At 46.1% G+C, this 24,392-nt stretch overlaps 1 protein-coding gene across 12 annotated transcripts in view; it reads left to right on the top strand.

The window, feature by feature from the left end:
• APBB2 (amyloid beta precursor protein binding family B member 2) overlaps positions 1 to 24,392 on the top strand; it is a 381,482-nt gene that overhangs the window by 294,522 nt on the left and 62,568 nt on the right. For all 12 annotated transcript variants that reach the window (XM_070372316.1, XM_070372318.1, XM_070372315.1 and 9 more), the window contains 2 exons: positions 12,875 to 13,021; positions 15,565 to 15,692. In XM_070372316.1, coding sequence (XP_070228417.1) covers positions 12,875 to 13,021; positions 15,565 to 15,692 — 275 coding nt within the window. The remainder of the gene's footprint in view (positions 1 to 12,874; positions 13,022 to 15,564; positions 15,693 to 24,392) is intronic.

Raw genomic sequence — 24,392 nt, 5'->3', positions numbered from 1 at the left:
TGAGCTAGTCAACATGTGGAGGCGCTGGCACAGTGGCCTGATCCAGAGAGAGCCTGGGAACTCCACGCCCTCTCACATACCTTGTCTTCGTCTCTCTGCATGCTCCTGAGTTATAGTCTTTAATAATAAACAGGTAATCTAGTAAGTAAACTTCCCCCAAGTTCTGTGAACCTCTCCAGCAAGTTAAACCTGATGAGGGGTCGGGGGTCTCCAGTTAATAACTGCTTGGTCAGAAGCACAGTTGACAACCTGGACTTGGTGATTTGGTGTCTGAGGGGTAGGGGTTGGGGCAAGCAGCCTTGTGGGTCTGAGACCTTAACCTGTGGGATCTGACTGTCTCTCTAAGTAGAGTGTGTCAGGCTTGAGTTAAATCATAGCACACCCCTCTGGTGTTGCAGAGACTTGCTTGGGTGCAGAAGAGCTCCTGCACATTTGATGACTAGATAGGTCAGAAGTGATGTGTTCTGTGTGAGGAGTAAAAGAGAAGTGGAATTTTCCGACCCAATATGTACACACAGGCACTCATAATAAATGTTGCGTGTGACACTCCTGTCCTCCACCTCAGTCCCCCGCATCGCAATCCCCTCCTCACCACCACTTCACAAGTGTTAGCATTATGTGTGATGACCAGAGTAAGACTTTGCAAAACGTTTTATGTAACCTTAGACTTGCCAGGGTTCCTTTGGGAATTTCAGTCAGTTCAGTCGCTCAGTTGTGTCCAACTCTTTGCGACCCCATGAATTGCAGCACGCCAGGCCTCCCTGTCCATCACCAACTCCCGCAGTTCACTCAAACTCATGTCCATCGAGTCGGTGATGCTATCCAGCCATCTCATCCTCTGTTGTCCCCTTTTCCTCCTGCCCCCAATCCCTCCCAGCATCAGAGTCTTTTCCAATGAGTCAACTCTTTGCATGAGGTGGCCAAAGCATTGGAGTTTCAGCTTTAGCATCAGTCCTTCCAATGAATACCTGGGACTGATCTCCTTTAGAATGGACTGGTTAGATCTCCTTGCAGTCCAAGGGACTCTCAAGAGTCTTCTCCAACACCACAGTTCAAAAGCATCAATTCTTCGGCGCTCAGCCTTCTTCACAGTCCAACTCTCACACCCATACATGACTACTGGAAAAACCATAGCCTTGACTAGACAGACCTTTGCTGGCAAAGTAGTATCTCTGCTTTTGAATATGCTATCTAGGTTGGTCATAACTTTCCTTCCAAGGAGTAAGTGTCTTTTAATTTCATGGCTGCAGTCACCATCTGCAGTGATTTTGGACCCCAAAAAATAAAGTCTGACCCTGTTTCCACTGTTTCCCCATCTATTTCCCATGAAGTGATGGGACCAGATGCCATAATCTTCGTTTTCTGAATGTTGAGCTTTAAGCCAACCTTTTCACTCTCCTCTTTCACTTTCATCAAGAGGCTTTTGAGTTCCTCTTCACTTTCTGCCATAAGGATGGTGTCATCTGCATATCTGAGGTTATTGATATTTCTCCCGGCAATCTCGATTCCAGCTTGTGCTTCTTCCAGCCCAGCGTTTCTCATGATGTACTCCGAATAGAAGTTAAATAAGGAGGGTGACAATATACAGCCTTGACGTACTCCTTTTCCTATTTGGAACCAGTCTGTTGTTCCATGTCCAGTTCTAACTGTTGCTTCCTGACCTGCATATAGGTTTCTCAAGAGGCAGGTCAGGTGGTCTGGTATTCCCATCTCTTTCAGAATTGTCCACAGTTTATTGTGATCCACACAGTCAAAGCCTTTGGCATAGTCAATAAAGCAGAAATAGATGCTTTTCTGGAACTCTCTTGCTTTTTCCATGATCCAGAGGATGTTGGCAATTTGATCTCTGGTTCCTCTGCCTTTTCTAAAACCAGCTTGAACATCTGGAAGTTCACGGTTCACATATTGCTAAAGCCTGGCCTGGAGAATTTTGAGCATTACTTTACTAGCGTGTGAGATGAGTGCAATTGTGCAGTAGTTTGAGCATTCTCTGGCATTGCCTTTCTTTGGGATTGGAATGAAAACTGACCTTTTCCAGTCCTGTGGCCACTGCTGAGTTTTCCAAATTTGCTGACATATTGAATGCAGCACTTTCACAGCATCATCTTTCAGGATTTGGAATAGCTCAACTGGAATTCCATCACCTCCACTTGCTTTGTTCATAGTGATGCTTCCTAAGGCCCACTTGACTTCACATTCCAGGATGTCTGGCTCTAGGTGAGTGACTACACCATCGTGATTATCTGGGTCGTGAAGATCTTTTTTGTACAGTTCTTCTGTGTATTCTTGCCACCTGTTCTTAATATCTTCTGCTTCTGTTAGGTCCATACCATTTCTGGAGTTTATTTCTTCTCAAAAACGGGTGGAATAACTCATTTACTTGGTTGTGAGAATTAAACCAAATTGAATTAGATAACTAATAAAAAGTCTCTAATATAGGAGTGCAATAAATGGGAATTCCCTCCCTCGCTCTGAAATCCCATTTAAGCACTAGTGAGAATATTGCTCTTCAACATAATCATGCTTAGAAATATGTTAAAAGCATATGGATGTCATGATTTCACTGCTGTGTAAAAGTGCATATCTTATGTGTTAAATTAAAAGCAAGATACATTGGTTTCATGATTTCAGTGCTGCTCACACGTGTTTTAAGTTAAAAGTCGGAATCCAGCACAATAGCACTGTCCCATTCTCCAGCATGAATCCTCCCCCACCCCCACTTTAGGGGACAGGAGGAGGCCAGGCTACAGCTCTGCCCATCTGAACTGGCTCATCTCTAGAGACCACTTGGTAAGGAAGAATGGGGAGATTTTGCTTCCCCTGAGTAAAAGTGAGGAAGCAAAGACACCTCAGCAATGATTGAATATTCAAAGTATTATGTGCAGAGTCAGATCTCAGCCCTACCCCCCACCCCAAGTGTGACCTCCCCTTGAGCCTGCTGTTCAGCACGTCAGTGGTTCAGATCTGCTGCTGCTGCTGCTAAGTCACTTCAGTCGTGTCCAACTCTGTGTGACCCCATAGACGGCAGCCCACCAGGCTACCCCGTCCCTGGGATTCTCCAGGCAAGAACACTGGAATGGGTTGCCATTTCCTTCTCCAATGCATGAAAGTGAAAAGTGAAAGTGAAGTCGCTGAGTCGTGTCCAACTCTTAGCGACCCCATGGACTGCACCCTACCAGGCTCCTCCATCCATGGGATTTTCCAGACAAGAGTACTGGAGTGGGGTGCCATTGCCTTCTCCGGTTCAAACCTGGGTTCCCTTAAATCTCAGAACAATTGCTTTCTCCATGTGGTAGAGCGGTGCCAGTCAGCAAGCACTTTTTATAAAGCCGAGGGAGCAGTTGCAGAAGAGTCATCGCCTGCTGCAATGGCACAGAGAGAGGGTGAAATCAAGGCGCAGGGCTTTGAAAGAACCCTTACATTTTCATTTAAGGATTTAAAGTTACCGAAGCCTTAAATCTCAGAAACCTGCATGACCCCACGCTGTACATGAGAGACGACTTAAAGGCACCACCTCTAAACTGTGACACATCTTTCCCCACTTCCATTAGATAACTTAGCTCTGACTCCATCACTGTGCATGCGCTGAGCATTTCCCAACTATAGGGAATGTGGTTGGTATTTCTGACCCTGACCTTGGAGGTCTGTAGAGTGTTTACTAGGGACGGAGCCTGTTATTTACTAGAGACAGAGATGACCTGGGCTGGGAACCCCACTCCATGAACTGACCACCAGTAAGGGGTGGTGAGCAGGCAGGCAGGCAGAGAGGTGGGCATTGTAGACGAGATTTCAATTACAGGTCAGTTGTTGGTGCCTGGCACGCTGTCAGCACCAGATGCGTGTTAGTCATTATGATGAGTGTCCACGTTGACAGCATAAGCTGTCAGCATAGGATATTAGCAGAGGACGAATTTTTCCAGTAGAGTGATCTTGCCCTGAAAAGTAGGAAAGAGGGAGCGTTAAGTAAGCGGGACTAGCGGCCCGCGGCCCCAGAGGGCGGGTATCTTGTTTTCTGCTTGGTTGCTCACCACGTTGCAGACAGTCTGGGGAGAAACAGCAGGAGCAGCTGACGTGCTCATTGGGGTCAGTGTAGAAATGCTCTTTGGGTCCTCCTGGCTGGCCAGGTTGTTGCCAGGCTGAATAATTAATCAGGCTGATTCCTTGCTTCAGCCGGATGGAGAACTAGGTCAGGCTCCACTCCAGAGTCCCCAGGCACCTCTCTGGTGGAGCCCACCGAGATACTGAATTTAGAAAGCATTTCAGTGTTTCCAGGAAAACCAGTGGCAGGTGAAGCCTAATTTTGTTTCAAACTGTGTCCATAATGACAGTGATCTACATTCCTATATATCATGACCACAAGCTCTGATTTGCTGAAGACTTCCCTGTGTGTTCTGGAAACCACAATCTAAGGAAGATATTTGGAACCCTGAAAAGCCTGTGCATTTTTAGACAACGCTGTGAAAGTCATTTGAGGTCACAGCCCTGTGTTTATTACTGGCTGCCTTATTTCTCAGCAAAATCTGGACAGTCCTGTAGGCAAAAATCAGGTCCGTGCTGTCTCTGATGCAGTAACTGGGGAGGGGACAGGCAGAGGACAGTTCCAGATTCTTAGAGAGACATCCCAGGATATAGGCTCTCAAACGTGATGACTATATCCTAGATGGTTACCTTACGGCAGCCATCAGTATGAAGTAAAAACAGATTCTCTCTCAGTTTCTCTGCAGGCTGTATGATTGTTCAAAAGGTCCTTCCTCATAGTCACATACAACAAGAATACATATATTTTTTCCCACCTGACCCCAAGAACACAGATATAAACAGCCTCTGTAGAGCAGCTCTGTGTAGCTCAGGCAGCAGCGGGATCTCTATGTTCTTAGGATGCAGGAGAGACAGGCTTGAGTCCCTGTCTCACATCCTGCAGAGTTCATGGGTCCACCCTCACCCCGGCACCCCCGCCAGTTCTGCCAGTTACCGGGCTTATATTTCTCTTGTGTTGACTCCCAGTGCTCCACTCTGAGGCTTTTGCCACTACTCTCCTCTGCCAAGCATTTACCCAGGGCAGGAGTCCACCCTTCTCTTCATTCCTGATGATGTCAGCCATCTCTCTATCAGGCTTTTGCTGGAGCATCAGGGGTAATATAGAGGGGGTTTATGTTGCATCGGAAGTTAGTCACTGGTTTTCAAAACCGGATGTTGGACTTCCTTCACCTTTATAAGTCATTCAGGCCCTACCTGCCATTTCAAAACTTCCTCAGAGGCTCTGCAGCCCTTTCTCACTGCTCCTCTCATTTCCCTTTCTTCCTTATGTAGAGCCAGCTAACCATTTTCCTCATCCACTTCTCAAAAAAGAACTCAAATGCCTGCTACTCAGCTTTTCCTACCTTGAACGCATGTTACCTTAATTGATGTTTTGATGAGTTGAGTACTCTGATTTCCAAACTCCTTGGGATTCTTTTAAAGTGTTTTATATTCCCAGAACCTTTGGACAGCTTTGGATCCTCTTTCCATTACATGTAAACACACATAATTTTGGATATATTTGTAAGAGATTTAGAACTTCCTGAAGCCCATCAGTGGATCTCCAGGGTCCTTGGACTCCTAGGTGGGCTCATGAGATGATGGAGCCTGGGGGCTTTCTTCCCCTCTTCTCCCCAGGCCTCAGGCCTCTCCCCATCCCCAGCCACCCAAGGTATAGCCGTAGTAATGTTTGATCATAAGTTGGAAAAATGAAACAGAATTGACTGACTGACTCTTGGTGGAATTCCCTAGTCCTGAAGCTTTTGACTGGGCTTCCCAGGTGGATCACTGGTCAAGAATCCACTTGCCATTGCAGAAGCTGAAGGAGACACGGGTTCGATCTCTGGGTCAGGAAGATCCCCGGGAGGAAGAAATGGCAACCCACTGCAGTCTTCTTACCTGAAAAATCCTATGGGCAGAGGAGTCTGGAGGGCTACAGTCCATGCAGGGCTACCATCCATGGGGTCTCAAAGAGTCAGACACAACTGAGTGACTCTGCACGCGTGCATGACACTTTTGAAAGGGATCAGTGTGCCTTTCTGTTCAGTGGCTCTGTCTTGTCCGACTCTGCGACCCTTTGGACTATAGCCCACCAGGATCTTCCCAACCCAGGGATTGAATCTGCATCTTCTGTGTCTCCGGCGTTGCAAGTGGATTCTTTACCCCATGAGCCAGAGACCTTGTGAAAATACCAGCCACCTTTTCTTGAGCATCCTCTTTGGGCCAGGTCCTGTTCTTACCATCAGGCTTCCCATTAATCATGCCAGTACCCCCAGGTGGTCCATACCACCAACCTCACTGCAACAGGTGAAGAGACTGACGAGTACCAAGATTTAGTAACTTGGCCCCAATCACACCGCTTATAGTAGCCAACGCGGGATTTGCTCCCATGTCAGTGACTTGAAAACCTAGGCCCTAAACCACTGTCTTACGTCCCCTCCCCCACGTACCACTGTACCTTACTCGTGGTTTGTGTCAACAGAGCTGTGCGACCTCTGGTGTCACAGCCAAATGAATACGCCCTTCCAGTTTTTTGAAATACTACTCAGAGCAGAGCGTTTGGCTTCTCAGGTTCACTGATGTGCCTCCAGTACTTGGCATATCACAGTTGTCAGTAAATCTTTGTTAACTGAATAAACCCATCCATCCTACAAGGCTCAGCTCAATACCATATCCTTCAGTGAGCTGTCCATGATTCCCTCTCTCTGAGTTTAAAGACTCCCAACACACACGTGTGCCTCTCTGTCCCCGAATTTCTCATCGCCTCTACATCCTGCTCATTTCCCTAAGTCTACAGGAACCAACAGGCACTCAGTAAATGTTTACTGACTTCTATACACAGTTGTTATTGTGCTGCAGAGTAATCTAGCTTAGTGGTAAGCAATTCCAATAAATGAGTTGGGATCAGGATTACACTTGCAGTGTAAACTAAATTGTAGCTTTTCTCTTGGATGTTCTTAGTTTTTTTAACATCTATAATTTAGTGTTGCTATCAATTCTGGTATCATTTGCTTTTTTGTCACCATCCTTCAGTACTTATGTAGAGCGTTAACTGTGTTCTGGGCATCGAAGGTGCTGCTTCGTGGATTGCGCTGGTCTGAGCAGCAGCATCTCTGATGCCATGCACAGAGCTGGCTCACCTGGCTGGAGGCAAGGCTTGTGTCTGATTGTAACTCCATCAGCTCCAATTCCCCTTGTCTCTCCCCTCCCCCAGTTTTCAGCCAGAAGGCGCTCTCATCTTGCTTGTCCTTGTTAAAACTCAGGAGAAGGAGGAGAAGAAAGCCTGTGGGAGAATGAAGAAAGGACATGAGAGGGTCTCCTGGAGCCAGAGAGAAGAGAGTGAGCATTTGCTGAGGGCCTGCAGCGCCCCTTCCCTGAGCTTTCTGGTTCACTTTGGCTCTCCTGGTGCTCTGAGCCTAGTGTTACTGTCATCTTGCAACTGAGCAAGCTTAGGTTCCTGGAGGCTGAGCCACAATGATGGGACTAGAGGAATGCGGACACAGGACTGACAGGCCCCAGAAACCAAGGCTTGGCACTGTGTTCTACCCCTCAACATGTGTCTCAGAAAAAGGTTCTCCGCAGGCATCCGTCTCTATTAATAGAGGACTCAAACGGAAGTTGAAACGGGATGTGTGTTTCCAACCAAGATACGACCATTGGTTCCAGTGCAGGGGAGAGAGAACAGGTGGGAGAGAAAGAAGCCCCAACCAAGAGCCCATCCCTCCTGATTCAGCCGTGACCTTGGTTCCCTAAATGCCCATAATAACTGATGGCAGCAACAGGCACAGCAGCAAACTCTGCCCAGTTCATCCTCACAATATGCACAGGTTATTGTGAGACAGGGACTTCAGTGTCCTTGTTTTACAGGTGAGGAAACTGAGGCACAGAATGGTTAATGAACATGCCCAATATCACACATAGCAAGTGGCAGTCCTGAGATTTGAACCTAGATCTGCCTTTTAGGATCAGTGGTCCCCAGACCTGCAACTTCAGCATCACCTGGGAGACTATTACAAATCCAGGTTTGAGGGCCCTACCCCGGCCCACGGAATCAGAAACTGTGGGGATGGTGTCCGGTTTTCTGTGTTTTAATAGAGCCTTCTGAGTGTTTTAGTTGTGGCTGGTATCAGTTAAACTAGAGAAATCTTTAAAATCCACACATAAAAGTTAAAATTTATCAAGAACATGATAAATGTTTATTGGGTTCTTATTATATGCCAGATATGCTATCTCAATCTAACAACAGTACTAGAAGGTATAAGTGAATGAAGTCACTCAGTCGTGTCCGACTCTTTGTGACCCCATGGACTGTAGCCTATCAGGCTCCTCCATCCATGGTATTTTCCAGGCAAGAGTGCTGGAGTGGATTGCCATTTCCTTCCCCAGGGGATTTTCCCTACCCAGGAATCAAACCCAGGTCCCCCACATTGCAGGCAGACGCTTTACCATCTGAGCCACAAGGTACTATTATTATCCCCATGTTACAGATAAAAAAACTAAGTCTTAGAGACCAGTGATTTCCCCAAAGTCACTAGCTGGTAGGTACAAAGTCGTGACTTGAATCTAGATCCGCCTGATGACACAGACCCCTGAACAATTCATTACTCATTTTTACCCTTTTGGTAAAGAGCTATTGAAGAATGAGCATCAGAGTACAAATGTTGATTTTTTTTTTCATTCAAAGTTTTAAAAAAGTGTTTAAACAGTCATATTGATTAGATATTTGATTACATATTTGGATTGAATATTTTGAGTTCCTTCTATTCTATGAGTGTTTATTCGGAAAGCTGATTGTATATTAGTAATTTCCTGACTTTAAGGAAAAGTGGTGGCTATAAACCTTCCTGGCCACACGGGGGCAGCACCAAGTAGCACAGGTTGCTCTTTGCTGCTTGGTTCTTTGGGAGCAAATAGAGCTGGCTTCTTAGTGGGGCTTCTCCCACACACATCCATTTCCTCTTACTGTGGCCGTAGGGACCAGTGGTGAAGTTTTTCAGATCAGAAACTAAATTACAGCAGTATTGAATACATACAGAAAATTAATTGTATTGTGAGGACTATTGTTTTTTGAAATCCATGCACTCAAAGACAAAAACCAGCCAGTATTCTTTTTCACCTGCCTTAATGTTAGTAAATTCTTTGAGTATTCACAGACTATAGAATTCTGTAATAGGCTGTATAAAAAGTGGAGAAATGTGTTCCTGGCTTCTAGTTTTAGAGCATAGCACCATCCCACAGTAATGCTGGTGTCTTAGGGTATTCCCTGTTCACCGCCCCCCGCCACACACACACACACACACACACACACACACACACTCATACTCATACACACACACACCCTGCCATGCTGAACCCATTTCCACCTGGGCATATCTCATGCATATGATACATTCAAACCTCAGTCTCTGTGCCAGAGGGTGAATTCACTGGAATTTTGACTACAGTGACTATAATTTATTGTGCAAACTAGGACACTTTTGAGAATAAAAGGAGCTGCTCTTAATGATTTTGCCAGAAAACAAACATAAACCAAAACCATCCTGGGGATAGTTGGAACATGGGGATCACGCTAACTACAAATCTCCTAATCTCCTCTCATTTTCCCCCTTGGCTGACTCCCTCTAAGGTGTGTGTGGCTCTGTAAGCATTTACACTCTCACTCAGCAGTGCTCATGGTGTGTTTGCTACCTGTATTATGTTGTTTTCTCCTTGTGAGAACCCTCTGAGGTAAGTATTACTGTTATTCCCATTTTTGCAAATAAATGAGATTTTGTAAGTTACACAGCCAAGATCACATACCTATAAGTTAGAGCTAAAATGGTGATTTAGGCTGTCCCTGCTCTTGCTGGGCTTCCTTGGTGACTCAGATGGTAAAAGAATCTGCCAATGCAGGAGATGCGGTTCCATCCCTGGGTCAGGAAGATCCCCTGGAGGAGGAAATCACTACCCACTCCAGTATGCTTGCCTGGAGAAGTCCATGGATAGAGGAGCCTGGCAGGCTGTGGGCCATAGGGTTGCAAAGAGTCGGACACGGCGGGAGGACACATGCTCTTGGGCCAGACACGCTCGACTGTACTGACCTTGCTGACTGTGTTCCTGCGCCTCTTGTGGGCCCAGCCCAGACGGACTCTGCCCCTCCAGCAACATCTCAGGCATAGGGCAGAGCAGTAAGAGGCCCAGAGGTCAGACTGCCTGGGCTGGAAACCCGGGTCCACCGTTTATCAGCCTCTGCTTCCCTCTTCTTCCTCTTCCGTAAAATGGACACAGTAACTTAGTATCAACCTGGTAGGGTTGAGGTGAGGAATAAATGAGTAAATACCTATCAGATGACTTCTAGAACTCACCTAAGGATGGGACCTGGTTGCCAGTAGAACCCACTGGGTTCTAGGGGCTGGAAACTTTCAGTCCCATGCCCATCCCCAAGGAAGGGAGAGGAGCTGGAGATTGAGTTCAGTCACCAGTGGCCTGTGATTTAACCAATCATGCCTCCGTAAAACCCAGAGGACAGGATTCAGAGAGTTTCCAGGCTGATGCACAAGTGGAGGCTGGGGAGAGTGGTCCCTGGGAAGCGCATGAGAGCTCTGCACACTTCCTCTGCACCTTATCCTGTGCATCTCTTCCTTCTGGCTGTTCTTGAGTTGTATCCTTTTATCATCAACCTCCGGGAGATAGTGGAGGACAGAGGAGCCTGGCGTGCTACCGTCCATGGCGTCGCAAAGACACAACTTAGTGACCAAACAACTGCATCAGCGATCTAGTACATAAAATGTTTCTCTGCGTTCTGCTGGCCACTCTAGCGAATAAAGCGAACCCAGTGAGGAAGGTCCATTAGAACATTTAAGCTGTAGCTGGTTGGCTAGAAGCTCAGGTGATAACAGGTTTGCAGTTGGCAACTGAAGTTGGCAGGGGTGTGAGGGAGAGGGGGTCTTGTACGGCTGAGCCCTAAACCTGTGGGATCTGATGCTTTCTCCAGGTAGCTAGTGTCAGAATTGAGCTGAACTTTCAGACACCCTGCTGGTGACTGAGAACTGCTCTTTGGCATATTGGAAAACCTCCACACATTTGGTGAAGGTGGAAGAGATGAGATTTTCCATTATAAGCTGGTGCATAGCAAGATCAAAATGGCAGATGGAAGCAGGGAGATTGTGGCGTTGTGATTTTACTCACCAGGGACTACGTTCGGAACCAACAAAGAAAAGTTACTGAGCTGCACAGCGCCCCCTGCAGGAAGCAGAAAATGAGTACTTGAAGGCATGGCCCTTGAAGTTGTGGGTCTTAATGAAATGTGGGGAGACGCGCTATGGTGTCCTCCTGCGGCATTTCTGACACGCCCACTTGCGGGAGTAGTTTGGTCTCAGGATAAAGGGAGCAGAGCCTCAGAGGGAGCAGCCCTGGCTCCTGTGGCATCTTCCTCCTGGGCAGTGTCTCTCCAACAGATGCACGCTCGCACATGAACTGTGAGGACCTCTCCCAGAACCTTTCCCCAGGACCTAGGGTCCTGAGTAGCTTTTGCGGTTTTTGTAGCGATGACCTTCTCTTTTTGGTATTTCTGTAAGAGGCCTCATGGGCACCATCAGTGTGTGGGAGCTGTCCCATTCCACATGGGGTCTGCACCGGGTCCTAGGTACCTCGGTCCTTCCCCTCTAGGACCTGGGGATCCACATTCTGTTACCGTTTTCAGTATTTTGGTGGGATATTTTTTTGAGAAAGTGACTAACAATTCAGGAAGGACGCACCCCGTCTGGGTATAGGGGCTGAGACACAAGGAAGGTAAAACTAGACTGAATGTGGTCCCTCTGGGAAACTTTGCTGCATTTCTTCATTTTGTTATGAAGTGCAGTTATGGGAACTTTAGAAGATGCTGAGAGTCAGCCTGTTGGCTCCACAGGAGTGTGGTGCCTTGTTTGCCCCTCCTGTCCTGGGAACCTGGTCCCTTCAATTGATGTGCAGCTCAGGAGGAGACCTGCATCATAGGTTGCCATGGGAGACTGCAGTTCCAGCCACCTGGTAACCCTGGCAGTTAACCGCTAGGTAGATGCTGTATCCAAATTGCCCTCATATGTCCCATGAACTTCTTTATAAATTTTTGGATTTTTTATTTGTTGCAACATGCATATGATACTTTCCACATTAAAAAAAAATTGAATACCTGAACTTTTAAAAAGAAGATGAGTATAATCTCAAATTGAATATCTCTAAATGATAAAAGAATAAATTAAATTTGTGCTCTAAGTTTTCTTACAGGTTCATTATTCTGTAGACTTTTCAGGATTTGGTGCTAATAACAAACACTGAGATTTGTTATGATGAATGCACACCCCCACCCTCTGTTTTCCTTCATTTCTGGATATTAGAGAAAACATTTTGCCCCATTGCTATTAGAAACAAGTGCCAAACATGTATTTAATTCCTTCTCCCTTCTATTTTCTTTTCCTAGGTGCTTAACAAGTAACAAATCTCAGAGAGGTTACTCTTTGTGAGAACCCTCTGAGGTTCTTAATATTGAAAAATCCTGCCTGATACTAGATAAAAGATACTGATACTGCCAGATTCTAGAAAAAAGAGCTTACAAATGTTTAAACCCATTAGCCCTATCATTCTACTTCTAATAATTGGTTCTAAGAAAAAAACTGAACACACACACACACACAGAAAAGTAGGCAAGAATATAGTTATTACTACATTTTTTAGTGGTGAAATATAGCCACAATTAAATTTTTCAACAATCGAGAATTAGTTATTAAATTAGATGCTTGAACACTTTATAGTCATTGAAGACACATTATGCACATTTTGTAGAGGATCTTAGGCTACCTGGGGCCAGTAGGTAATCTCCGGTTCTCTGATTTTCTCCTAGTGTTTCGCTGTGCGCTCTCTGGGGTGGGTGGAAATGGCAGAGGAGGACCTCGCTCCTGGCAAGAGTAGTGTTGCCGTCAACAACTGCATCAGGCAGCTTTCCTACTGCAAAAACGACATCCGAGATACAGTTGGCATTTGGGGAGAGGTAAGTTACAGGTGAAAATAATTAATGTCAGACTTGCTTGCAGTCCCGCTGTGCCTCATGAAACCCCAGAGCCCCCAGAGCCGAGAGACACAGTGCTGAGGAGCGCTGAAGGTTTTTATTGGGTACCAGGGGTGTTCCACAGTCGGCAGTGGTCCCTGGTTGAGTCCTGTGATACGGAGATTGTTGGTAGGATTGACTGATGAAGATGGCTTTGTTGCCTTTGTGAGGACCTGAATCTATCCCAAGGAAATGCTGTGTGTGTGTGTGTGTGTGTGTGTGTGTGTACCTGAATCTATCCCAAGGAAATGCTGTGTGTGTGTGTGTGTGTGTGTGTGAGGACCTGAATCTATCCCAAGGAAATGCTGTGTGTGTGTGTGTGTGTGTGTGTGGGACCTGAATCTATCCCAAGGAAATGCTGTGTGTGTGTGTGTGTGTGTGTGTGTGTGTGTGTGGCGGGGAGGGGCGGGGTGGATTTGATCTCCCAGTGGGTGGAAATTACGCTGGGGGCCACTCCCCACTGGGTCTGGCTGCAGATTTCTTTGAGGTTACGGCTAATGACCCAGTTCCTGGTGGGAAAGAACAGAGAGAGGGAAAAGGCACCAAAAATTCCCAGTCAGCTCTCAGTTATCCCAAAGCAGGTCACCTGGTTGGCCCCCGGGGGCCGTAGGACCTGCCCTGCTCACGGGGCCCCAGCTCCTCAGGACTCTCTGATCACGCAGCTCCTGAGCACGTGGCAGCCCTCAGCTGAAAGCGGGAAGAAGGGAGCCTGGCCTTCACTGGGGGGACAGGCTGGGGAACTGCAACCCTCCCCCATAGCTTGGCTCATTCTCCTGGCTCTGCCAACCATTGCTTAGCTGCTCACCAGCTACCCAGCCTCCATGAGGTGCTGGGAGACAGAATCTCTCCAGGACCTGCACCTCAATCATGATTAATCTACAGATTTGTTAATTAGCAGCTAGCTCTTTACTCAGGGTCTGGACACGACTGTGACTTGACGTGTCCATAGAAAAAACCCTGCCCACAGCAAGCCTTGTGAGCTGCAGTTCCCAACAGAGACACTGGGAGGCGCTTCAGGTCTGAGGCGGCCTGCTGTCTGTTGCTCCAGGCTGTGTAGGGTCTCTACAACAGCCTGCACAAGTTTTGTTTTCTGCCAGTGCTCTTGCCTGGAAGTGGCTCTCTTCCCGTTTCGGGAGATTTCAAATCATCCTGGATCTCAGTTGTAGATGCTTGACGAGCAGAGGCATTGCAACACCCATGTCTGCCACCTCAGCAGCAGAGCTTATGTTCACTCTGAGAACTTGTGATGGGGTATCATTCTTAAAACCCAGACCGAGGAGCAGTTTATCTGTCCCGCTTTGGAATTTGAAGATCGGCCAAGAAGCCTCACCATTCTGCCCTGCTAGACCATCCTGGTGGAGAAGAAAATGGTAACCCACTCCAGGATTCTTGCCTGGAGAATCCCCATGGACAGAGGAGCCTGGCAGGCTACAGTCCAGGGGGTCACAAAGAGTTGGACACGACTGAAACGACTTAGCATCGCATAGCGAAGCATAGACCTCCCTGGCATCCACACCACAGCATCTGGGCTGACTGTGACCTTCAGTGGACACAGCCTTTCCATCAGACAGCAAACATTTAATAATTTCTTGAAATGCCTGAGGGTTTGCGAGGAGAATGAAGTTGGATAGGCTAGCGTTCCTGCCCTCAAAGAGCCGTTAATATGTGGGGAGACAGGAGACCAGAGCCTGAACAGTGATGCTGGAAACCTCTTCCTCCCCAGTATTGGTCTTATTGCAGCACCCCCCCGCCCCGTGGCTAAAGGCATCTCGGCCTCTGTGTCAGATCATGAGCAAGTCACTTAACCCGTAGGCCTCAGTTTCCCCATCTGCTAATTGGAGATAATAACAAACCAAGCTCTGAGGCAAGTGAGCCCATTCACAAGCCAAGGAGCCTGAAGAGTGTGCTGTAATATCTGAGATGTCATAAAGGCACATCAGCATTAGCTACTGAAGCACCGAGAAGTGGCACACAGCTGTGCCTGCTATTTACCGGGCAAATCACACAGATCAGAGGTGGTGTACAAACCGAGAAGAGACAGCCCTTGTTGTGCGTCCAGGAAGGCCATCACAGGGATGGCTGGTAGGGTCTGGGCAGAAGGCAAGGAATGGGGACAGAGGGGTTACGAGAGGCTGGCCAACCTGGAGTTAGTAAGAGACCAGATTCTCCAGGGAACCTGCCATTAGCCTTTTTTCTTAGAGTAAAGATTCAAAGTGTAAATAATTAAAAATAAGAGCCAGCTCGAAAGCAGGCTAGGGACACATTTCAGAGGATTTGGAGAAGGAGAGAGAATTTGGGCATGTGAGGGGAAGATGAAGGATTTATAAATATTTTAATCAGGAGAGGATGTTTCTCCCTTAAAAAACAAAGTTCAGACCCAGGGGGCGATATTTTGATCATTGAAGCGACATCCCTGGGTAGCCACAAATGTCCTGAGGATGCATAGTTTTGTGCAGAAGGTAAGCGGTCTTCTCATTGAATCCCAGGGGAAGGACATGTACCTGGTCCTGGAGAACGACACGCTGAGCCTGGTGGACCCCATGGACCGCAGCGTGCTCCACGCTCAGCCCATCGTCAGCATCCGCGTGTGGGGCGTGGGCCGCGACAACGGCCGGTGAGTGCCCCACGTGTCCTCTGTCACCGCGCCAGGTGGCCCAGTTTTAGCTTAGTGCCAAGGTGGAGCCTTGCTGTTACTGCATGTCACTGACTATGAAACTGGACAGTGAACTCTCTGCAGAAATGTAAAAAATGAAAGCACATCTCTATCCCAGCCTCATAAACCAAGCTACTTCCGTTTCCGGTTTCTGTCCCTCAGACCTTTTTCAGCCCTGGACCCTGCCTCTGGTTCTGCATGTTTCTCCACCCACCCATCCCATATAAGTTCCTAGCTCATCCAGACTCTCGGAACTCTCACCTTTTTTTTTGCCTCTTCTCTGCAGTCTGTTTTAGAGTAGAGTCTCAGCTATTTCAGATGCTCTGCTATTGGTATTTTCTTTGTAGAGGGCTTGTTGGAAGGGAGGGGTTGAACAGCCTCTAATCACAAGCTTTATTTTTTTTAATTATTTTATTGAAGTATGGTTGATTTATAATGATGTGTTAATTTCTGCTATACAGCAGAGTGATTCAGTTACACGTGTGTGTGTATATATATATATTCTTTTTCATATTCGTTTCCACTATGATTTATCACAGGATATCAAATATAGCTATACAGTAGAACCTTGTTGATCACGAGCTTTAGGTCATTAACCCATGCTCATCAGGAACTTCTGGAGTTTGAAGTTGGCTGAACATTTTTAACATTTGAAATGTCAGGTCCTACCAACATTCCATTCAGTGTGTATTTTTCGAAATTCTACTGAATGTCATTTCCAGCAAGTACTTCTTACTTAGATGTGTTGTGAATCTTTTTGGTCTCCAGAGTGACTGGAAACAGGGAAGTTCTGGTTTTCAAGTACATGTTCTAAGTAATAAAGTGGCAGGTATCACAGACATCAGAATTTGATACTTTTTTAAGTAATCGGGCTGCATGAAATGCATCTAACTCTTGAATTATAATTAATCTTTGGCAACTCTCAAGGTGCCCAAAGATCTCCTAGCATTTAGGGACGAGCTGTAGTATGATTTATTACTTTGTTGAAAATGGACAAGAGCATTGCGGAAGCTGGTGAAATCCCAGATGACAGAGATGGCTCTCTCGAGCCTGTGACTCCATTCCTGGGTTTTCTGGTTTATTGGGTTGTGTGGTCCTCTAGGGGGTTCAGCCTTGGCTTCACCCAGCCTCGGGCAGTAGCAAATTCAATAGTGTTTTGATTCAGTTCCAAATGCTAAGCCTGAAAGGAAAATGGATAAGCATTCATCAAAGAACAAGCATTTTTGCTGGAACCAGACGTAGAAATGGTTGCAAAAGAGAGAGGTGGAGTGTCCTTTGATGGCTGATTGGATAAACCTCCCTGGGAGCACAGCTGTATCTCTGAGCTTTTGTAACAGTGATGAACAGTGACAGCTGTACCAGGTGCTTTGAAGGGAGTAAGTAGCTAGCTTATGCATCTGCACCTGTCATTCACTTGCGTGGGAGAGCTGGAGCGCTGAAATTAAAGGAAAAGACATGATGATGTCTGTACATATTTTAAAACATTTAGCCTTGATGGAAGAGTGTAAGATGCTTGATCCTTCCCTCCTTCCTATCCTCCATGTTTGTTTTTAAGACGGGAGCCGAGGTGAAGATCAGTATATGCATGTCCAACTGGATGGGGTTGTGTTTTCTTAAGGTTAGCTTGTGAGTGGATTTCATCAATGAGGTTTTCAGGTCACCCCAGTTCTTTAAAGTAAGGCCAAATGCTCTCCATTCAGGGTGAAAAATATGATTCAAATTCCAGTGGACAAAATTATTCAAGCCCTGAGCTCAGTTTCCCTTATGTGTGAAATGGGGATGATAACAAGGACCACGAAGCATGTGTATGTTTATGCCTGTGTGTATGTATAGTAATTGGCAGGGTGATGGGGATATAGAAAATGCTTAATGCATGTTAGCTTTGATTTGTTAAAGCAACATCCACTTGGAGAGACAGCTAATTACATGGTTTCCTTTCAAACAGAGGATGAGGGAGGGATCAGACCTCAGGGAGGTTTTGAGTACAGTTTATCATTTGGTAACAGAGGACCAGAGGCCGTTCTAGAGGCTGTGTTCAGTTGTCCTACAGAGTGGAAAGAACTACCCACCCCTCCACTGCACCCCACTTAGCAGCCACTGCACCCAATGATATCAGTATAAGTCAGGTTACCTTGCCTTGGTTATGTTTCTGAAATGTGCACTGGGTTACTTGTGTTTTTTAAACCCCTTCTTGTTCTTACTCAATGTTAGCAGGTAAGTGTAATTTAGAAATACACGGAGGGTTCCACATTAGCTTTCAGGACCTCAGGAAGCTCCTGCATTGGCTGGGGGCCCTTGAGCTGGGCTGCTTCTGGAAGCAGTAAATTAAAAATGTCTGTCAGTGAAAGTTTCAGTTTCTCCCCAGTGCAGTTTTCATTCTCTGAAAGAAGGGACCTTTGTATTCCTGATTTTTTTTTTTTTAAAGATACTTGGTTTTGCTTTTGATTCCTTTTTTCTTTTTTTCCTTTACAGCAATTTACAAGAGCAAATTCAATTTGTAATGCTGCGAAGGGACTTACACTTTGCATGAATAAAACATAAAAGTGTTTCATTTTGCTTGCAAAAACAAGTCCATTTCGAATTCTCTTTTGTAACTTCCCTTGCTGAGAAAATGGAATCTCTTAGGGGATTTCTTGATGTGGTTAAAATGAATATGAAAAGTATGTATACCAGAGGCATGAAGGGCAGATTCTCGTGAAATTCTGAGTGCTTCACTGAGCCATGTAATTTCAGAATTTATAAAGTTATTTGGGGTTTAGCATTTTCTTAAGGTTTTCAAGTGGGTTTGGTTTGTTCTGCAGAAATTCCTTATGGAGGAAGTTTACTTTGGATAGGGAGGTGATCCAGCTGTGACACCCCCTACTAATCCCCCAGGTTGATTCAGAGAAGCCTCTTATTATGATTAGCTAAGAAGTCTCCTTGGCGCCAGAGGCTGATTCCCTGTGGGGTGTCAGTGGTTGCTGGACAGAACTGAAGTTTTTGTCTTGTTCTTGAGACTCAACGCCAGCCTTAATTATGGTGCTTCTTAGAGTCCATTTGCATTATGCTGCCGTATGCTCACTCAGTCATGTCCAATTCTTTGCTACCCCATGGACTATAGCCCACCAGACTCCTTTGTCCATGGTATTTCCCAGGCAAGAATACTGGAGTGGGTTGCCATTTCCTTCTCCAGGGGATCTTCCTGACCCAGGGATTGAACCCATACCTCTTTATATCTCCTGTATTGGCAGGCAGATTCTTTGCCACTGGTATCACCCGGGAAGCATGATTACTAGGCAAAGGGAGGCCACCCTCCTCTTTCTTGACTGTTCTGTACTTTTCGTTCTTTTTGATCACAGTGAAGTAAATGTTAAGGCTCCCAGAGGCGCAGAGTGGGGAAAGGGGTTTCGTAAAGAGCCCTGCATTTCCAATCAGAATTGGAACTGCAGCCCCAGGGAGCACTCAGATTGACCCACTCCTGTGGGAGGCTGTCGTGTGTGCCGGTGGCACTGAGTTGTAGAGCTGGCATTTTGCCTCCAGGGACTGGAGCAGGCGACCACAGTGGCACCTCGCATCTTGTTTCTGTGGACCTACAGGCTTCTCTTCCAAGGATGGGTTGGGAGGGACTTTACAACAATTTCAGGGGCTCTGCCAATCCTGGCCACAGCTCTCTTGTTTACTCACTGGGCCCTGGGAGAAAGCACGCTCCTCATTCTTGTAAAGAGGTATCAGCAGCAAGGAGACACGACTTCTGAACACAGGAGACTTGAGAGAGGGACTCTCTCTGCCTCTTGTGGCAGGTCTAGGAAGGGGCGCACAGATCCTCTGGGTGTTGCCAATAGTCTGCTATTCCGGTTTGTTTCCCATGAGAAAGGAAAGTGGTATAGTTGCAGGGTTTCAGACCCCATAAGTGGGATTTTCCAGGTCAGTGTAGCATGGAGCACTAATCAGGTCAGATGCTCATAGACTTCCCTTAAAATGAGGGGGGAAAAGAAGCTCTAGGGTCAGTTGGAAGAGTGTGTTAAACCAAGTGTAACAAGCCCCTTTGCTCCGGACCCTCTCACAGGTTCTCCTGTGCTGATGTGGACTAGAACTCTTTTCTTCATGTAAATGTGATCACATGGAACACACTTTAGGAAATACTGCTCTGGTCAATAAACTTGTTAATTTAAATTAGTGGCAATACTAGGTTGCTATTTTGTCTTTAGAAAGAATTGGAATTCCTTGTAATAAATAACCATTATAAGTGGAGACCCCCACTGGGCCTGCTCTAAGGAAATAAAATTCCTTCCTAATTAACAGCAACCCTCACAGCCATTGTGCACAAGTACTTTTTAAAAGCGCTTTCTTCTGCAGGTTGAATCTTGGCCCTGAGATACTGTTTGTGCTTATAGTTTGTATAGCAGAGCGTCTCTTCTGAGAACGTGTTTTATGCATCTCTTTTTCTCTTTTTGATGAACAATTTTTACCTTGTGATAGATTATTCATAAGTTTTCAAATGTTTATCTTGGGCTTAACTGATTTAGTTAAGATCTCGGGGAACTTTTATCTAAATAACATAGTAAGTCTCAAGTGCACTGAGTAATTTTTTTTTTTCTCATTTTCTCTTCTCTTGGGATATTCCCAACTGGTTTTATCCACCAAGCTCCTGGTTTACGTTCCTTTAGAAGTCTCACCACACAGAGTTCATGCTTTTGTTTTCCTGCCAGTGTTGTTTTGTGTTGATTCTTGTGAAAAATGCTACTTAATTTCGGGACTTGGGATGGGGGCTGATGCATAGGGCATCCTGACTGTAAACTAGTTAAAATATGTCAAACTGTAACTTACAGGCTTTTAAATGTAAAAGATGGCTGAGTAGCCAATGTCTCTAAACCCTTTTATTTCAGGGATTAGCTGAGGTCAGAGAGTGTGATTTGCCTTAAGTGACCCAGCTAACTAGGCAAAGACAGGCTCCTGGGAACTGTCCTCTGTCCAAGGAGAGCTCCTCCCTTAATCCTGACAAGACATATGGACGGGCCAAAGTAACCTGGGGTCAGCAGGGAGACCAAGAACTCCACAATCTAGGCCTGGTCCCTTTCCTTAATGAGATAAAACCAGGGGTGTGAATTAACAGTAGAGGCCCCCGAGCTAAAAGTGTCTTTCCATCTTTAACGGATTATTTTAAAAAGGAAAGGTTAAAAAACAATATGAGACGCAAATGCGGTGGCCCAATATGGCCTGGTTCTTTACAGAAAGAGTGTTGAAGGTAATAATGCATTCATCATTATTGAATCAGGCAGTCATTGTGACTTCTGAAGGAAGTCTGTGGAAACAGGAAGTCCTGTTCTGCTGTCCGGTGTCTTCCTAGTCTGACTGGCCAAGGGACTTGTCTCTTAAGTTGACGGCGACCTGGAACCCTCGCACATCGTGTTACGCCCACATTCTCGTCACATCCCTTTGGCCCCATGCCACTACAAAGGATTCTGGGAAATGGAGTCCCTAGCTGGGCCAACAGTTGCCAAGTCAATACCACTATCACCAAAGAAGAGGTGAAACAAGCGGGCTTCTGACAGTCTGGAAACGAATCACCTCCGTGTTCCCAGCCTGTGACCTATTGCTTCCTATGCCAGTTATTGGGCCGCTGTCCCTGAGCTCCAAACCCACTGTTCTCTGCTTGCTTTGTGAGGCTGGAGCCAGGACTCTGCAGACCACACTTCTGCTTCTCTGGTTTGCTGCTGTTACGTTAGGTTCAGACTTGACGGGACTGTGTGGCTGGAGGGAGGGAGGGACTTACTTCCTGCGGTGAGCTTCATCCTGGAACAGGATTTTTATCTCTGTGCATCAGTTATGACACAGTTTTCCCAATACAGAAATGCAGAACCACCAGCACAACTGGCTTAGGCACCCCCTTTAAAGGTCCGGGTCCCTGGTCCTGCTTCAAGTCTAGAGACACCAGCCCAGCATACCACCTCCTCCGTGTCAGAGGTTTTGCTCCATGGGGCTTCTCCAAACTTGTGGGTTTTACTAGTTCCAACCTCTGCCCTCTGCTCTCTCCACCCTCCAGGTCACAGCCCCCTCTTGCAGTGGCTGCCTTCATGATAGCTTCTTCCTATTCCCCTTTCATTTTGTAGTTACCATTCTTTATATGATCTTCTCTCTCTGTTCCAATAACTGACATGGTTCCGGTCTCCTGCCTCTACTCTCTGTTGTTGACCCTTAAATTGAATTAGCCCTGACTGCAGGAGGCGGTGTGGAAGGCGTGTCTGCCAAGAAGAGGGCTTTCAGGCGACCAAGTTGAGTGCAGCTATTCTTTCTGTCCAGCCTTGCACACTGTGGGTGCCAAGGAAACATCCTTTCTAAATTGGTAGAAGTTGTCAGTGATAAAGGGCAGTTCTGTTTTAGGATTTTAGAAATAATGGGCCTCTTGGTTTCTGAGCTAATCAGAAAGTTACCTCTATTTTCACTTTGCCATTGTTTCTTTTCCTAGGGGTGATGGAGGGAGGCGGGTCCTCACGGGGAGGATGGAAAGCCTCCTAATGACAAGTAGTCAGAGGGTTCTCTGAGCCAGCCCGTAATGAAAGATTGATGGAATTGCAAGATCTGCTGATAAAAGTTTAATCTAAGGTATATGCTGTCTTGCCTCAGGGAGAAAAGTCTTCAGGGAGACAGCAGTAATTCTCTCCCTTTGCTCCAGTATTATCTTGACCTCTAGAGTTAATTTCTTTTTAATGCAGACACAGAGTAAGCAGAGGCATCGGGATTTACTTGACCATTCTGCCGACTTACACCTTGGTTGTATTTTATCTCTATGAAAGTGGCCTCCTTGCCTTCTATTAATCATGCCAGGATGCTAGCTAATACTTTCAGTCTAGAATAACCTTTACGGAAAGACACAGTAAGTGATTGTCTAAGAGGTCCCTCAGAGGAGTATGTGGAGGGTGTTTGCAAGCCGACCCATCTTGGTGTTGCTGTCCCTGTTGGTGGATGTATGAAAGACAACAATTTCTTCTGAGAAATGCATCTTCTGTTTTGATAACTGGTCCACTGTTTCTCATAAGCATGTTTCAGCACCAGGCAGTGAAATGTAGGGGCTTGAGGCTGTCATGTCAAAAGGAAGCAAAAAATTGTGATGATGATCCCTGAGCAACTTCCATCTCTCACACTTCCCCTGACTCCCAAGTCAGATGAGGGATGGCCGTTTCTGGATGCAGCAGAGGGGTGATCCGTTATGCTAGGCTCCAGTGATTCACTGTCAGTCTGCAAAGTGCCACAATCTTCTTGGAACACTGGAGCCTTCCAAAACCAGAAGGCAGTATAGTATCAGTGATGACGTAGCCTAACGACCCACACCAACCTGGATTCACGTCTTAGCAGGAAACGTAACTGTTGTAACCCAGAGTGTCACTCAGTTATTGGACTGTTGTATGTACTTAAAAAATGATTGTTTGATAAGCCGCTAAAAGCCTTATGTTACCACAGATGAATAAGCAGTCACTGCTTTCATACACAAATCATCACCTCAAACTCTTACACTTAAATGTAATCATCTCAGATTTTGGGCTTCACGGTGGATACAATGATTGAGGGTATAATGCAACTCCTTTATTTTCTTGGGCTCCAAAATCACTGCAGCCATAAAATTAAGACACTTGCTCCTTGGAAGAAAAGCTATGACAAACCTAGACAGAATATTACAAAAGCAGAGACATTACTTCACCAATGACGGTCTGTATAGTCAAAGCTATCGTTTTTCCAGTAGTCATGTATGGATATGAGAGTTGGACCATAAAGAAGGCTGAACACCAAAGAATTGATGCTTATGAACTGTTGTGTTGGAGAAGAGTCTTGAGAGTCCCTTGGACTATAAGGAAATCCAACCAGTCAATCCTGAATTCATCAATCAATCAAGGAAATCACTCCTGCATATTCATTAGAAGGACTTGATGCTGAAACAGAAGCTCCAATACTTTGGCTGCCTGATGCAAAGAGCTGACTCATTAGAAAAGACCTTGAAACTGGGAAAGACTGAAGGCAGGAGGAGAAGGGGACGACAGAGGACGAGATGGTTGGATGACATCGCTGACTCAATGGACATGAGTTTAAGTAAGCGCCAGGAGATGGTGAAGGACAGGGAAGCCTGGTGTGCTCAGTCCATGGGGTTGCAAAGTCAGATACGACTGGGCAACTGAACAACAACAAATGATTCATTTCTACTCACAGAATCACTTCTGACAGCAAACGTGTCCGTGTTCCACACCAAACAACTCTCCAGGTCTCTGCCAACAGTAACTAAGTGTCCTGCAATGTAACTCAATTCCAACACTATCAGGAGTTAGCCCAGACCCCCAGGCTGAAGGCTCAGTCCCCACAAGACTGCCCCCACTTCAGTCACAAGTCCAGGCCACCCCCACATCTGCCAGAGCAGCTGTAAATCAGAGGCTCCCAGGGAGGTTTCTCCATTGGTTCAGTGATTTGTTAGAATAGTTTACAGAACTCAGGAAAACATTTTACTTACTGTTACCATTTTCCTATAATGGATACAAATAAACAGCCAGAAGAAGTATATAGGGTGAGATTCAAAAGGGTTATGGGCTTCTGTCCCCATGGAGTTTGTGGGTATATCACTGTCCTGGCACCTGGATGTGTTCACCCCCAACCCCCAAAATTATCCCGACCCGATTGTTCAGGAGTTTTATGGAGGTT

This window comes from Bos mutus, chromosome 6 (assembly GCF_027580195.1).
Source record: "Bos mutus isolate GX-2022 chromosome 6, NWIPB_WYAK_1.1, whole genome shotgun sequence".
Classification (NCBI taxonomy): Eukaryota; Metazoa; Chordata; class Mammalia; order Artiodactyla; family Bovidae; genus Bos; species Bos mutus.
Note: the sequence above shows the minus strand (reverse complement) of the source record. Positions and strands in the feature narration are given on the sequence as shown.